The sequence below is a fragment of the Balearica regulorum genome, chromosome 19, assembly GCF_011004875.1.
Source record: "Balearica regulorum gibbericeps isolate bBalReg1 chromosome 19, bBalReg1.pri, whole genome shotgun sequence".
Lineage (NCBI taxonomy): Eukaryota > Metazoa > Chordata > Aves > Gruiformes > Gruidae > Balearica > Balearica regulorum.
Genome location: NC_046202.1, coordinates 12359258 through 12374078, shown reverse-complemented (window position 1 = coordinate 12374078; position 14821 = coordinate 12359258). Strand labels below are relative to the sequence as shown.

The following is a 14821-nucleotide window of genomic DNA, read 5'->3' as shown; positions in this document are numbered from 1 at the left end:
GCCAAGGACACAGCCAGGAGGCAACGGCTGGTGTCCCTCATCCTCCATGTCCCACACAAGTGACCTGGCCAAGCTATTTGGACAGAAATTATGAGCTTACTTAGTTAAAATGAAAATTCTCTTCCCCTCCATGTAGTCTTGCTTTGCCTTTTCCTCCATTCATTCCTACACATAAAGTCGCGCTGGCTCTTCATGGCAGGAGCTGAGGTTGGCCGTACATTCATAGCGCTTGCAGAAAACAGCACTAAGTCATTTGCATGAGGCTGAGCATTGCCAAGACAAGAAAAATTAATTTACTCAGATTTTGAGCAAGATGGAGTACGATCTTTTTCTAATTGGGATTACAGGAAATGGTGTCTGTAACAGCAAGAACTGGCTTCATTCCCCAGGAAGACCTTCTCACCCTACTGCCATCTTTTATTCTGCTGACCTCCCCTTTGTAGACAAGGGTACAGCTCTCCACACCCTCAGACATTAAATTAATAGTTTTCCATCTTTGCCAATGGAAAATTTGAGGCTCTTGAAATGCCATGAATTTCTGCAAAAGGAACTGAGCTTATTGACTTGACATGGAGGATCTTTACCAGCATTTTATAATTCTTACCGTATCTCTCTCAGCTTTGTGTTATTAAGTCCCACTGGGAGCAACAGGTTCTTTTGCGGATATTTAAATTCCTACTGACTGGAGGGCTCCTTGGTTTAAGCATTTTCAGTTGGATTTTACAGATTTATTGAATATTCTCAGCTCCATATGACCTCAAGGGAAGCCGAGGCTTGGCTTTTAAGAAATTCAGATCCGAAGCAACCTCTTGAGATTAAGAAGTCATTACAATAGCCAACTTGGAACACCCTAACTGCGCTCCTTGCTTGTGCAGTTCACGGGATGCCAGAACACGGATGTGGTCAGCCGTTGAGCTCATCCCTTCTGTAAGTGCAGCTGGGGAGGTTGGGGGGATGAAGGATGCAGGGAATATGCAGAAAGTGAAAGACCTTGCTCCTCTCCCCTCCTCCGATTTAGGGCACCAGGAGAGACCCTTCACTTCAGCTACCCGCTCCCAAACCATCCTGAGTTTCCAGGGCCAAATCAGATCCCACTGGAGCAGCATCCCATAAGAGATGCAGACAACTGAGCTCTTGTGGGAAATGATCTAAAATCTGTCTGATGGTATTATGGGAACTTTCCAATTTCCAGCCAGACTGCATCTGTGCCACTTTAACCCTATTCTTCCTACACAGACGTTCTTCTCCTTCTCTGATATTCATTATTCTGATTGGGATCCTACACCTGCAGTGCCTGGAGATCACAGCAGGAAAGTAATTTCTTACCTGCTGTGTTCACACAGAAATTTTGGAAAGCAAGACCAGAGCAACTTCAAAGGCCCAGGACCAAGAGCACATTCGTCAGAGCAAGCCCCCAAGTAGCACAAGTAACACGGTGGGGCCACGTCTGTGCCATGACTCTGCAGAGGAGCTAGGAAACCCTGAAGTGCACTGCAGGATGCAAAGACACACAGCAAACGGATGGGACAACATGGGCATGAGTCACAAGGGAAATCCCCACCAGACCTATGGAGAACGTTCTTCTCCATGAGAGCGCTGCAGCTTTGGGACAGGGTTAGAAAGATGGTGGGATGCCAGTTCTTGGAGATACTCGGCATTTGCCTGGACAGGTGCTGAGCAACCTCTTCCAGCTCTGGAGCCACCCCTGCACAGGGAAGAGGCTGGATGGGAGGCTCCAGGTGTGTCCCCCAACCCACCTCCCTAACTCCAGAGATCCCTTGCCAGTTCCCAAATGGGAGAAGGGCAACAGCCCAGACCCTCAGCACTCAGGAAGGACCTGAGCAAGAAAGCTGAGATTAACTTGTCCTATGGATAGTCTTAACATCTGCCCATAGACTGTCCCTGAGGGAATGGCAGAACAATAGTGGTGGAGGCTGGGACACACGGCAAGAGCTTCATCATAAAATCAACATCTTTAATCAACTCTGTCAGTGATGAGCCCTCAGGAGGCTCTTCTTTGCACTAGGAGATTACTCCCTGGAGGCAGCTGTCCTGTTTGCATAATGCAGCTCTGACATCCCAAGGACAAATGTCCTAAAGGAAGCCCAGCTCTGGCAGCTGGACACAGGATGTCCGTAGCACTTGTCCCAGCCTGGCCAGAAGAGCCATGCCTTTAGAGGGGAGGTACGTAAGCATCCCCTTGTCCCCAGCTGTAACACTCCCTAGGCAGTGGCTCCCTAGGAAGTGGCTTTGAGGATGTGGCTTCTCCAGCCCAGCAGCACCAGCACTTGCTCTGCCAGGGACAGCAGCGCTGAGCTCCCTCCTGGGTCTGAACTGGAAGCCTTTCGCATCCCTAAAACCACTTGACTTCAGGAGGAAACACTGGATTTTATTATTTTTTTCCCAGGAAAAGACCAGTTAACCTTTCTGGGGGTCAACATCAATGTTAAGGATGGTACTGCCACGGTATCACCACAGTTACATCACGGTAGTACTGTGGCACTACCACAATACAGCAGGGTACCACAATATCATTGCTCTGATGGTACCACCATTGGTACCACCATGGTACTGCTCTGGTACTATGATGATACTACCATGGTGCTGCCACAACCCCACGGAAGTGGGAAGGGAAATACTGGTCACCCACCAAGCCAGGAGCCTCCAGGATCGCCGGGAAACACTCAAAGTAGCCCAAGCACCAGGGAAACTGGATGGCAGGTGCTCAGCAGTCACTGCCATAGAAACCAAGCAGGGTCCTCACCCCTTCCACCACCACCTGTGTGCACAGCTGGTGCATGGGGGACCCACTGCAGGGATCAGCTCGAGCTGGGTGCACGGCCCCCACCCCCCAGGATGCTGTTTGGCTGCTGGAGCACCTACAAACACCCCTTTGAACCAGCCACCTGACCCACTGCCACTCCCAGCCTTCCCACCCAGGCTCCCCACCAAGACACAGTACCTACCCCCTCCCTTGCCAGCCGGCTCCCCCAAAGGGAGAGAAGACAGTAAGTTTGGCACACCGACTCTCGGGATGGGTAGAAAAGAGAGGTGGGAGCAGAAATGCTTCCCATTCTGCTGCCCCATTTTTTGGCTGGGGTGCTTCAGGAACAGCCAGGGGCTGTGGTCAGAGGCAGACCAAGGACTGCGTGGTTCAGGGTGGCCTTTCCTCAAGCATCACGATAAACAGCCCTTCAAAAAAGACCCATAAGAAACTGTGCTTGAGTGAAACCATTTTCTCTCTTGGTGGGTTTCCAGCAGTGCCGTTTCTCCTGCAAGCTGGCCCAGCCTGCTCTCCAGCCAGGCTCAGCAGCACAGCACAGGCTTGACTTAAAAGCCCTCTGCTAAACCCCGATCAGCTCTGCTCAGCTCCTCTTCTCCTTGCTCAAGAAGAACAGGCTGAGGGCTGATTTCTTCCCTGTTTTAAAAGCACCGCAGAGCTACCCCAGACCCCAGGAGATCCCAGAAAGATGGCTGATTTTACCCATGGGAAAGCAGGGAGGGCAAGCTGTCCTAAGCAGGATGAGCTGACGAACTTTTGTGGCCTGGATTGAGGAGGTGAAGCTCCAAGAGAGCCTTTCAGGCTGTTTTTAGGGGGATGCTGCAAGGGGCTGGGCATTGCATTGCCTCGAGGTGCCCCGGCGTTGTCTGCAGGGTCAGGTTCCCCCTGCAGTACAGGTGCCCCAAGCCCTCCCGGGCTGTGCTGAGCGGAGAGGGGATGCTCTGGAAGGAGGTGGCAGTGAATCATGTCCCTGCCACTACCTGCAGAGCCATTGATGCTGTCGGAGCGAGAAGACGCCGCAGGGACGGCTCAGCCTTTGCTGGTGCAGGGGCTGTGTCGGCACCAGGTGGGCTCTGCTCAGCGCTGGCCCCGTCAGGGCTCCGGCGAGACCCTGCACCAGCTCCAGCACCAGCCAGGGGAGAGGCAGCTGGAAATCCCTGTGGAAGGGCAGCGAAGGCAGCAGCTCCTTCTCTCACATGCCGGTGCGTGGCAGCAGCTCTGGCAGCTCCCAGCCCCACGGGGAAGGTTTTGTGGGTGGCTCAGCCACAACCAAGCACAGCTATTTCCCATGCTCGTCTCGTACCAAGATAACATCTCCCCGATGCCCCGATGCCTCTCCCCCCCAAAGCGCATGCCACCGCACCCCACCTGCCAGCAAACGCACCCTGGCAGCCACCTTACCTGGGGGGGTCTGTCTGTCCGGTCGCGTCCAAACCCGTCCATCGCTCGCAGCGGCCTAACGAGCTCTGGTGCGGAGCGAACCCGCTGGGGGTCCGGAGGGGGGCCGCGGAGGGTCCCCGGGGTCTCTTCCTGGGGCTGGGGTGCTCCCGCCCGCTCCGGCCCCGGGGCCCTGTCACTGTCACCCCCCAGGCCTTCACGCGTGCCCAGGTCCGGGCAGGCGGAGGCCGCGGGGACGACATCGCCCGCTGCGGGGGCACCGCTCTGCCCCGCTGCCGGCTGCGGCGGGTCCGCGCCGGGTCCCCCCCGCTCCGGGTCCTGCATGGCTGGGGCAGGGCGCTGGGCTCAGCCGCTGGCGGCGACGGCTCCCCGCGGCTCCGGGAGCGGGCACGGAAAACCCGAAGGCATCAGAGCCGCGGCGGCGGGAGCAGCCCGGGCCGCGCTCCCTCCCGGCGGGGACGGAGGCGGCGGCAGCAGCAGCAGCATCCCTGCGCCGGGGGAGGCTCCATCCCCGCCTGGATCCGCCGGCTCGGCGGGCGGGCGGCTGCCGCCCCCCCCTACGCACCGTACAAAGGCTGCTGCCCGCTGCCCTCAGCCCCCCGCCGCCCCCGGCCCCATGCCCGCCGCCCGCCCGGACCGGGATGACGTAGCGGAGGGGCCGGGGGGAGCTGCCAGCCCCTCACCGTGGCTCCGGGCAGCCCCCGGCGCAGACGCTGCCGAGTCATCAATATTAAGCCGGGCCGTGCACCCCGGGGGGGGCCGCGCCGCGCCCCGGGCCGCCAATAGCGGCGGGTCCGCCGGTTTCCATGGCAACGGTGCGGGAATGGGGTTTGCTGCCTATTGATGAGGCAGCGGGGGTGATGCCGCAGCGGGGGGGGGGGAAGCGGCCGGGCCGCCCCCCCACAGCCCCCCGCACCACATCGCCCCTCTGCGCCCCGGGTCCCTCAGGGCCCCGCACCCCGCCGGGACCGACCCGAGCACACCACACAGGGCGAGCAAGCCTGCTCCTGGGAAAGCCAGCCGGTTTGCCCCCATCCCTCCCGCTCCGATGAGCACCGGGCACACGGAGGGGCAGCTCGGCCCTGCCCCGGGGATGCTCGCACACCTTCCTTCTGGGCGAGCAGAACCTCAGCCCCCCACACCACGGCCCCCGGCATGGCACGCTGGGCACAACCCGCTGCTGAGAAGGCAGGCTGGGCCCTGCCCGCAGCGTGCCCGGGGTAGGGGCTACAGTGGGCAAGAGGCAGAGGGTGGTGTGAGCAGGGAGGGAGGTGGGGGGGTTGGTACGATCCAGGGAGTTAGCGGCACAATGCTAGAGCAAAGCGAGGCGCTGCCATCCCTGAGCACACACCCCCCCAGAGCAGGCAGACCTGTGCTCTGTCTCTCCCTGCCTTGCTGCCTCTCTGATGAGGATCGCCTCGTTCATCAGACCGCACAGTGGTAGCGATGCTCAGGGGAAAGCCACCGGGCCACCCTGGGCGACACCCATCTGTCCTTGCTCCGCAGCCCTGTTCAAAGCGTGAGCCACTGCAGAGCAAAGCTTGATGATCCCAACACGAGAGGGATGGCGCAGACCTCACACCGCTGCCGAGCAGCTGGGGACAGGTCCTGCCTCCCCACGTCCTTCTGTGCGGCTACGACTCCCAGTCCCACTGCCGGTGCCTCCCCACCGTGGGGTGGGGACAGCACTCGGCATTGCACAGCACGCTGCTCCCTTTGCGGCCACGGCTCCTGCACCAGGAGAGCCTGCCTTGGGCCTCCTGCTCCAGGGGACATACATGCAGGGGGTCTTTGGGGCCCCCTTCAGACACCACTTTGTGAGTACCTCCTTTGAGATCTTCATCGGCACGTCCAGATGTGTAGTGTGCAGATCTGTCAGCTGTTGAAACAGATGCCATTGGCTACGCATCACCTCTGAGCAGAGGCAGCGCAGGCAAATCGCCACTAAGACAGTTATTTCTCACCACTGACTGCAAAGGGTGTAGATGACCCACTTAGAGGGAGTCCTGTGCTGTGGAGAGTTACCACCAGGCCTAACAGTCTTACATCTCACAGCATGCAGGAACCTGCCATCCCACCTGAATCCCGGACCTCCGAGCCATCCATTTTTAAGGAGTGCATGTGCGTGGTGGGGGAAAGCACCAAGCTGGTGATGAGCAGTGTTTGCAGCCAACAGGCCAGAGGGAAGATTCCAGGCAACTGATCCCACCTTCCTGCATTTTCTGGTACTTTTGGCCTTCAAAAACACCAGCTTAAGTGACGCCTTCACCTCCAGGAACAGCTCAGGATGAGTCCCACCACCTCCCACTGCTGGGATCCCCCCCAGTCCCTGCCCATGACCACTTCCCCCCACCCTGGAGAGACACCAGGCAGGATCTCTGGGTGCTGCACAGCTCGCTGACAAGACAGAACAAGCAGGTTTAATTAGCAGGAGGCGAGCGCCAGCAGTGGGAAGGGAAACACACCACTGATAAGATCGCATGGTTGTGAGCAGCACGCACACCGCTCAGCGCAGCCGCCTTGGAAACCCTGCTCTGACATGTCTCATTTTGCACTTCCACTGCCATGTGCTGCTCACGGTCTCTGCTCATCTCATCTGGGACGTGCTGCCACCACAGCCCTCCCGGGCAACTTTCTGCTTCTCCCACTCACTGGTGCCAGAACCACATGGCTCCATGGCACCCTGAGGGCCTGCTACCCTGGAGAAAGAGGGGCCAGGGACAACCCTCTGTGCCAAACCAGGCCTGGTTTTGGATCTCGCACAGCCTTCACTACAGGCCCTGGAATGGTATGGCCACACACCCCCTGCCATCAGCCCTGAGGAGAGGATGTCTCCTGGGGCCCTGAGCTTGGGAAGCTGGAGATGATCTTTCACACTTTGGCCAGCTATTTAGCCAGCTGGATAAGTCTTGGCTACAGACCTCCTCAGAATGGAGAGGAGAAATTCTTCTGGGCTATTAAACAAAGATTCAGTGGCTCAGGAGCTCCCTGAGCTACAAGTCAATGAAGTCTTCATGAGAGCTATGGGGATGGGGTGTTACAGGCACCCCTGGTCCTCCAAGTCACCCAGGGATCTGCTGTGGGGCTGTGGTCCCTGTAGAGGAAATGGGCCAAAGCACTTACTAGAAAGATTCTTGAAGCTCTCCCAGGACAGGGGAGACTGCAGGCTCAGGGAAAAGAGGTGATGATATACAGCAACCGATGAAAAATGGGTGATATTGGAGAGCTCAAGATCAACAGCTCAAGTCTGGGCAGATGAAAACGGATCCCAGCAGATCCCTCCAGCAGCACCCACTGCTCTCTAAAGGCCTCCAAGAAGCCTGGGCTGTACCTGGTGATGCAGGGACAGGGGTACAGTGCATCGTCCCCCAGGGCCTCCTGCCCTCTTCTGTCAGGGAGCAGCAAGGACTCAGCTGCTCCACAGCAGGCAACAAATGAGAAGCCAAGTGTGATCCCAGCACACAGAGGGTCCTCAAAAACCAGGGAGCCATCCCACAGCTTTTGAGCAGGACACTGATAACAGGGTCCCTTGGCAGCCCCAGACAAGACAAGAGGAACCAGGACCAGGGACCCTGGTCAGGAGCAAGAGGAGACAGAGCCAGGACTACAGACAAGGCTACTGAGGTCTGTTCAGGGTGTAGGTCCAGAGACAAACTACCTGCAACATGGATCTAGGGTCCACCCAGAATACACAGCTAGAGACAAGCTCTTCACAACATAGATCCAGGGGCCATCTAGCAGATAAGACCACACAGAAATGTACCTGCATCAAAGCTCAAACAAAGGCTGAAGCCCCAGGGCTGAGCTTAAATAATGCTCCTGGCCCAAGGGCAGCAGGTCCATGGGGTGGGGCCCCCATTGAGGGAGCTCAGGGCAATTAAGACTAATTAGTGCCTGCTGGGTCCCATTGAGCTCCTCCTCTGGCTCTGGGGATGGCATTTGGCAGGGATGGGGAAGGGTTCATGGGAGCTCCACTGTGGTCTCAGCTGGGGAAGGAAGGATGAGGACGAGCACCTGGGGCCGTGCCAGCCCTGGGGGATCTGCAGATGGGTGCTGGGACAGTGACATGTATCAGCACTCATGGGAACCTCCAGATTGAGGTGACTGGTTGGTGCCAACCCGCTTCCACCTTCTTTTTCCAGCAGATCCCTGGGGATGGCCCCAACGAGACGGCCCCTCCTGCCTCTGTGCACGAGCTCACGCTGGTGGCTGCAGGAGCATGGAGTGACATGAGCGGGCACCTGCTCTCCCAGCAGAGTCCTTCAGCATCTGCTTCCCACCTCTGTGCATCCACCCTGCGGCTGGGGGGTTGCTCTGACGCGTCCTGGTGCAGCTCCAAGGAGGAGATGCGGGTGGCCATGTTGCCCACACTCGCTCTTCCCCCTGATCCTGCCACCCCCAGCAGCACACGGCTGCTGGTGGGACTCTGCCATGGAGCAGCGCGGGGACCAACCCCCTGTTAAAAAGAACCTAGCAGAAAAGGTTATTTTTAAGCCGGCCCAGCCCCATCGCAGCCGCAGACATGGCGGCCCCGGCGCAGCGCAGTGTGGCAGCACCATGACGTGCACCGGGGGTGGTGTGGGAGAGACTGGCTCTTACCCCGGATGTTGGCAGAGCCCGGCCGGGTGGCTGTCGGTGCCGATAACCTTCCCCAGAGCCCCCCGACAGCGCTGGGACAGGCACCTGCACCCCCCCGCGGCACCCGGAGGGGTCTCAGCCCCAGCCCCCACCCAGCTCGGGGCATTGCTGGGTCTGCAGAGCAGCAGGGAGCGGGGGCCACGCAGCCTGCCCGCCGCCGGCATCACACGGGGCACGGAGAAACCAGCTGAGGTCCTTCAGAGAGCTCACCCCAATAGGGAGAGGACACGTTTCCTTGTGGGAACCGCCCAAAATGCATTCAATATGGAGGAAGGGCACTAAAAATTGAATTGGGTTTGGTTTTTTTAGAAAAAGAAAAAAGTAGCAGTTTCTGTTTTGCTGCTCTCAGCAAGAAACATGTTCCCAAACATCTCTCCAGGCAGTGAACGCTGAGTGGCTGCAATATTCGTAACCACAATAGTCCTCAATCAAAAACATTTGGTATTTATCCTTCCTAATACTTGAATATTCATTATTAGGAGGTCAACTTTCAAAACTTTTGCATGTTAAAAACTTGGACTTGCTTTTCCTTTCCAGCACGCAGCAAAACGAAAGCTGCTCAGGGCGGTCTGCATTGGCTGCTTGGGGGGTTTTTTTAGCCCTTTTTTGGTTTTACTGTTTAAAAACTTGCCTCCTTGTGACCATGACGACAGTTTTGATTTGATTTTTATTTTTTCTTCCACATCCCCTTCAAACAGTCACAAAGCCAGGGAACGTGGGAAAGCCAGGACAGTGAAGAGAAGCAAAACACCCCGGTCCTTTCTGGCCAGCCCGGGGGCGGTCAAAATGAAAGAAAAATGCCCCAAACTCAATAAAAACACCCACAAACGCTCCTGAGACCAGCACAAAAAGTTTTACAAAATCTGGAAACTTTCCATTAATATTTGGGCTCATGAAAGGAAAAAAAATTATATTTTTAGTATATATTTGCTACTATTTTTAGATGCCCTCTCCCACGGGCAGAAGATGGGGAGCCAAAGCCAAGGGTGAAGATGCCTGGGGGGCTGTGGGAGCTGGTGTTTGGGGAACAAAAACCCTCCTCCTGTGTCCCTGGAAGCCGGGTTGGGTTTAGCCTCCGCCAGGAAGGACGGGCCAGGGGTGTGTGGCTGGAGGGAGGCATGGACCATAGGAGGGTCTCTTTGCTCCACATGGCCTTGCGACCGTGGCCGGGGCTGCCACAGGACACGGCAGCTTTGCCAGTGAGCCTTGGGGAATTGAAGGTGAGAGCCCCGTGTCGACGGGCTGAGATTTGCGGGCTCCTCTTGAGCTACTCCCACCACCCCCACCCATGGTCCCACCAAGGCTCCCCCAGGGCTTTGAACATGGTCTCCAGCAGCGTGCAAGCTTGCGGTGCCTCGGCTGCGGGATAACCCCGGTGCCTGTGGTCCTGGGCACTGCAAGTGTCTCTTCCCCAGTTTTGCATTTCCCAAGAACAGAATAAAAAACTCCACAGGTCAATGTTGAAAGAGTTTTATTTCACAGCCCCTCGCCCCGCTGCACCCAGCCATCATTCGGCAGCACAAAGCCATCCGGGAGCCCCCATCTGTCTCCCATGCCTCTACCCATTGCACATGGCCACCACTGCCCACCTCTTCCCAGGGCTTTGCCACATGGAAAATGAAGATAGAGGGGAAAAAATGGGAATTGGAGGCTTTGCTACCTACCTGGCCTCCCAGCGTGGTGCTCGCTCCGACCCGACGGGCCCCTCTGCCACACACGTGGGGCACTGGGCCATGTGGCCCCTCTTCCCCATGTGGCCGGTCCCCAGGTACCAGAGGGACAGCAGGGACGAGCAGAGCATCCGCAGCCCGGGGAGGGTGGCCGTGCCCATGGGGTGGGCGGCCAAGCGCAGGCACCCTCCTGTTAGCCGGGCACAGCCCGTCCTCCAGTCTTGGACCACACGACTCGTGACGGGCACATGGGTCGCAGCGGTGTTCTCTTCTCCGTAGCCCACAGTACACTCATCCATAAAGTAGGAAACACTACACCCTGCAGTGCTGTTTAGTAGTGCTTTCTACTTTATGGGTGACTGCACTGTCTCTCAGTCGGTGTCCGGCGGTTGCTCTCCTCCGGCGAAGTGCTGGCTTCCGCCCGCGTGGGGCCACCTCCCGCACCCCATGTGGCCCGGCCATGGGGCCACCTTCAGCGTCAGCATGGCCTGGGTCGCAAGTTGCAGGGCTGGTCTTGCCCCGGGGACAGACACCCTCTGCCAGCGTCACCTCTCGCCTCAGGGAGCCATGCCAGGCATGGGGGACATCCTTGTCCCCATGGGGGAGATCCTGCCTTGTGCTCCCTCATCTGCCCTAGAACCCCATCCTGGGCACAGGGGACATCCTTACCTTATCCCCATGAGCGAGACCCTACCTCATATCCCATTGTCCCACCTCAAGCCCTATCCTGGGCACAAGGGACATCCTCACCTTGTCCCCAAAGCGGAGAAGCCACCTAATACCTCATCCTGGTCATAGGGGACACCTTTGACTTGTCCCCAAAGGAAGGACCCCACCTCACACCCCATCCTCGCCACAGGAGTAAGCTTTCACTCGTCCCCCAAGAGGACTCTACCTAATACTCCATCCTCGTCATAGGAGACTGCTTTGACTTGTCCCAAAGCAGGGGACCCCACCTCAAACCCCATCCTGGTCACAGAGAACCCAATTGCCTTGTTTCTGCTGGTGGGGACCCCACCTCAAACCCCATCACCCCCTTTCAGACCTCATCCTGGGCACAGAGGATTCATTTGCTTTGCCCCTATGGGTCAAGTTCTACCTCTTACCCCCTCCCATTCACAGAGGACCCCCTTGTCTTGTCCCCACAGTGGAGATCCCACCTTGAACTCCATCGTTGCCCTTCAAACCCCATCCCAGTCTCTGAGGACCCCCTCGCCTTGATCCCAAGGGTGAAATTCCACTTCAAACTCCATCAAAACCCATCTGCGTCACAGAGGGCCTCCTTGCCATGTCCCCATGAGGGGACCTCACCTAAACGACACCCTGGTCATACCCCTTTGCCTTGTCCCCGTGGTGGGGAGCCCATGGCAAACTCCATCTGTGCAACAGGGACCCCTTGTATTGCCTTGTCCCCGTGGCAGAGACTTCATGTAAATGCCACTCTGGTGACAGAGGACTCTTGCCTTGTCCCCATGGTGAGGATCCTATGGAAAACCCCATCCTCGTCACCCCTGAAATTTCCCCGTGGGGGACCCCACCTCATCCCCCCCATCCTTTACCGAAGACCCCCTTGCCCCATCCCCCTGCCCCTGAGGCCACAGGAGCTCCATGGACCCCACCTCACCAGCCACATGGAGACCCTTTCATTGTCCCCATTGCCCTTCAGGCCATGTGGTGGGGTGACCCAGAGGTCCCTGCACCCGAGGCCGTGCAGATCCCAGCCCCAACAGCCTCACCTCACCTGCCCCGCCAGCCTCCGCGTCCACCCGGTCCTGTCCCTGCTGCCACTGAAAACGCCCTGGGTGGCACTTCTGCTTCGGGCACTTCCCGCCTCCTCCCACCAGCCAGCGCAACGCCTCCTCCCCCCGCGCCGCCCCGCTGCGCCCCGCTCCCCGGGATGGGGGGGCACCCCCTTACCTGCCATCAGCCCCCAGCACCCGCTGCCCCCCTCCCAGTGGGATCGGGGCCACCACCGCCGGCACCCCAGGAGACCCCATGCTGCTCCTTGAGCGCCATGTGGGCACCTTGGATGGGTCCCCCCATTACCAGGTCGGGGCGCGGGTGGCCCACGCCGGGTGCCGATGGCCCATGCCAGGTACTGATGACCCACGCTGGGTGCCGGTGGTGCATGCCAGATGCCGGTGGCCCACGCCGGGTGCAGGTGGCGCATGTCGGGTGCTGGTGCTGCGGGGTGCTGCATGGGGTGCTGGTGCCGGGGAGCAATGGGCCCCTGTGGGGAGAGGGGCTGCTTTTAACCCCATCCTGCCCACGTGGTCACGACCACAGGAAGAGCATTAGGTGCCGAGGAGATAACGGTGCAGGGTCCCACCCAGCGCCACCCCACAGCCCGACCGCAGTCAGCCCAGCCGCGGGGCGAGGGGCGGCCGCTGCTGAGCACCGGAAGCACCGGGGGCCGTTGCAGAGCAGCCGGTTACGCTCTCCTGGGCTTTGCTGCTGAGAGCGACAAACATGTTTGTGCAAAAAAAAAAAAAAAAAGAAAAGAAAAGAAAGGAAAAAAAAATAAGACTGTTTGCACAGGGTGACAGTCACTGAATTCACCCCCCCCCACAGCTGCGTGGGGGCCAGGATGGCTGCGTGGCTCCACCGTGTCCCCTCACCCTGTCCTGGTGGTGGGACCTGTGCAGGAGCGGGGTGTTCCTGATCATGGAGAGAGCTTGTGGAGGGGCCGGCAACCCGTGGCGGGGGTCTGCAGGATTCAGGGTGCTGCCCGGTGGTGGGGGCGAAGCAGGCGGGGATGCAGGTGCCAGCGGGCTGCGAGCCCTAAACCTGCTCTTTGGGAAACATGTTGCCCAAGAGACCCCTGGAGCCTCTCAGTCACTCGGAGCTCTGCAACACCAGACTTCCCCTGGGCAGCTGTAACGGCCGACGGGACGCGAGGCCCCCGGGAAGAAAACAAAAAGCCGGGTTAGCAGAGTTTGCACGCCCAGGTTGCAGTGGCTGTCATTGCCTGATGGCACCAGGGCTGGAGCAGCCGTGGGACGCGGAGCAGGGAGAGTTTGCATGGCCAGCCCCAGTGCTGGGTGAAGCTGCCCATTAAACTAGATTAAAAACTACAAGCTAAATCCCCAAAAGTGACTGTAAATGGGACTGCATCGGTCCGTGCAATGGTTTACATGCAGCTCTGCAAAAGGCTCTTTTTTAGGCCAACACGATTCACTCTCTACATTGATAATCTGGATGGCAATGTTAAAAAAACCAACCTACTGGTGAGGTTTGCACAAGGCAGGGGAAGAGCAAAGGCAAAAATAACCAAGCAGCAGCACAGTCAGAAGTGATTTGACTCGAGCAGCACGTGCGCTGACAGCAGGGCTTTGGCGGAGAGGGAATTGGTCAGGGAACTCTTTCCAAACTGAGGTTGAACTGCTCAAAGAGTCTCACTGGCAAAAAAAAAAAAACACCCTAGAAATGGCTGGAGTGAGCCTGTCCGCCTGCCCAGCCAGCCCCATCCCTGCACCTCCAGCCCCCGGAGGGCTGCCCTGCCTCCCACCCTTCGCTGGCCCTGTGCCCATCTCCATCCCTTATGGTCACCGGGCTGAGGACATCACCAGTCTAAGCAGCCATTGGGGATGTCTCCACAGGGTCCGTTTGGCAGCCGATGCAGCTCTGGTGCTCAGAGCATCCCTCTGCCTCACCAGAGGCGCATGGCGAGCAGCTCCTCACCGGTGGTGGCGGCCACCACGTGCACAGCTGGTCCCACGTGGAGCTGGGCTAGGTGAACATCATTTTGGGTGTATGAGCAGGTTGTTCCCGACCCAGAGACCCCCTTGGAGACAGCACCCTGCACTGTCAGCCACCTCGGTGCCACGGGACAGTCCCCAGCAGTGGTAGGTGCCATCATGGGAGGTGATGCACAGGGTACAGGCAACCGTGCTCTAACAGCAGAGCCGAGGAGCTTTTTTTGGGGCAGCCAGAGGGACCTTTGGTCCCAGAGGTGCTGCTGAGGGACTTTCCCCTGTGTTCCAGGGTTGAGGCCACATTTCTTGCAGCGTGCCTTGCTCCAAGGACAAGCTGGCCCCTGCTAAATACTGAGGGCTGGGAGGCAGGGGGTGAAGGTGAGAAGCCAGGCCCTTGCGAGAGAAGGTCCACCTAAGGCTAACCATGTCGCAAAGCAAGATGAAGATGTTTCCTCACAGAGGCAGCTGGCAGAGAATGCGCCGGATGGCAAGATGTCAGGGGGAGGGTGAAGCACGTGGCCGGTGCCAGGGGATGCTGCGGGGACTCCCCGCAGCGGGGAAGGAGCTGTGCCCTCCCAAAATGGGGCTCTCCGGCAGAGCACTGCCGACCGCCTGCCCGTGCTGCTGCCTGCACCCAG

At 58.5% G+C, this 14821-nt stretch overlaps 1 protein-coding gene across 11 annotated transcripts in view; it reads right to left on the bottom strand.

The window, feature by feature from the left end:
* The window catches only part of TSPOAP1 (TSPO associated protein 1), a 73846-nt gene extending 69001 nt beyond the window's left edge, over window positions 1-4845 (bottom strand). For 2 of the 11 annotated variants that reach the window (XM_075771694.1, XM_075771697.1), the window contains exon 1: window positions 4184-4841. In XM_075771694.1, the coding sequence (XP_075627809.1) occupies window positions 4184-4504 (321 nt within the window). In that variant the 5' untranslated portion in view covers window positions 4505-4841. Of the gene's footprint in view, window positions 1-4183 lie in introns of all 11 variants that reach the window. The other 9 variants (XM_075771700.1, XM_075771699.1, XM_075771693.1 and 6 more) reach the window with 8 other exon arrangements.
* Window positions 4846-14821: the final 9976 nt, after the last annotated feature.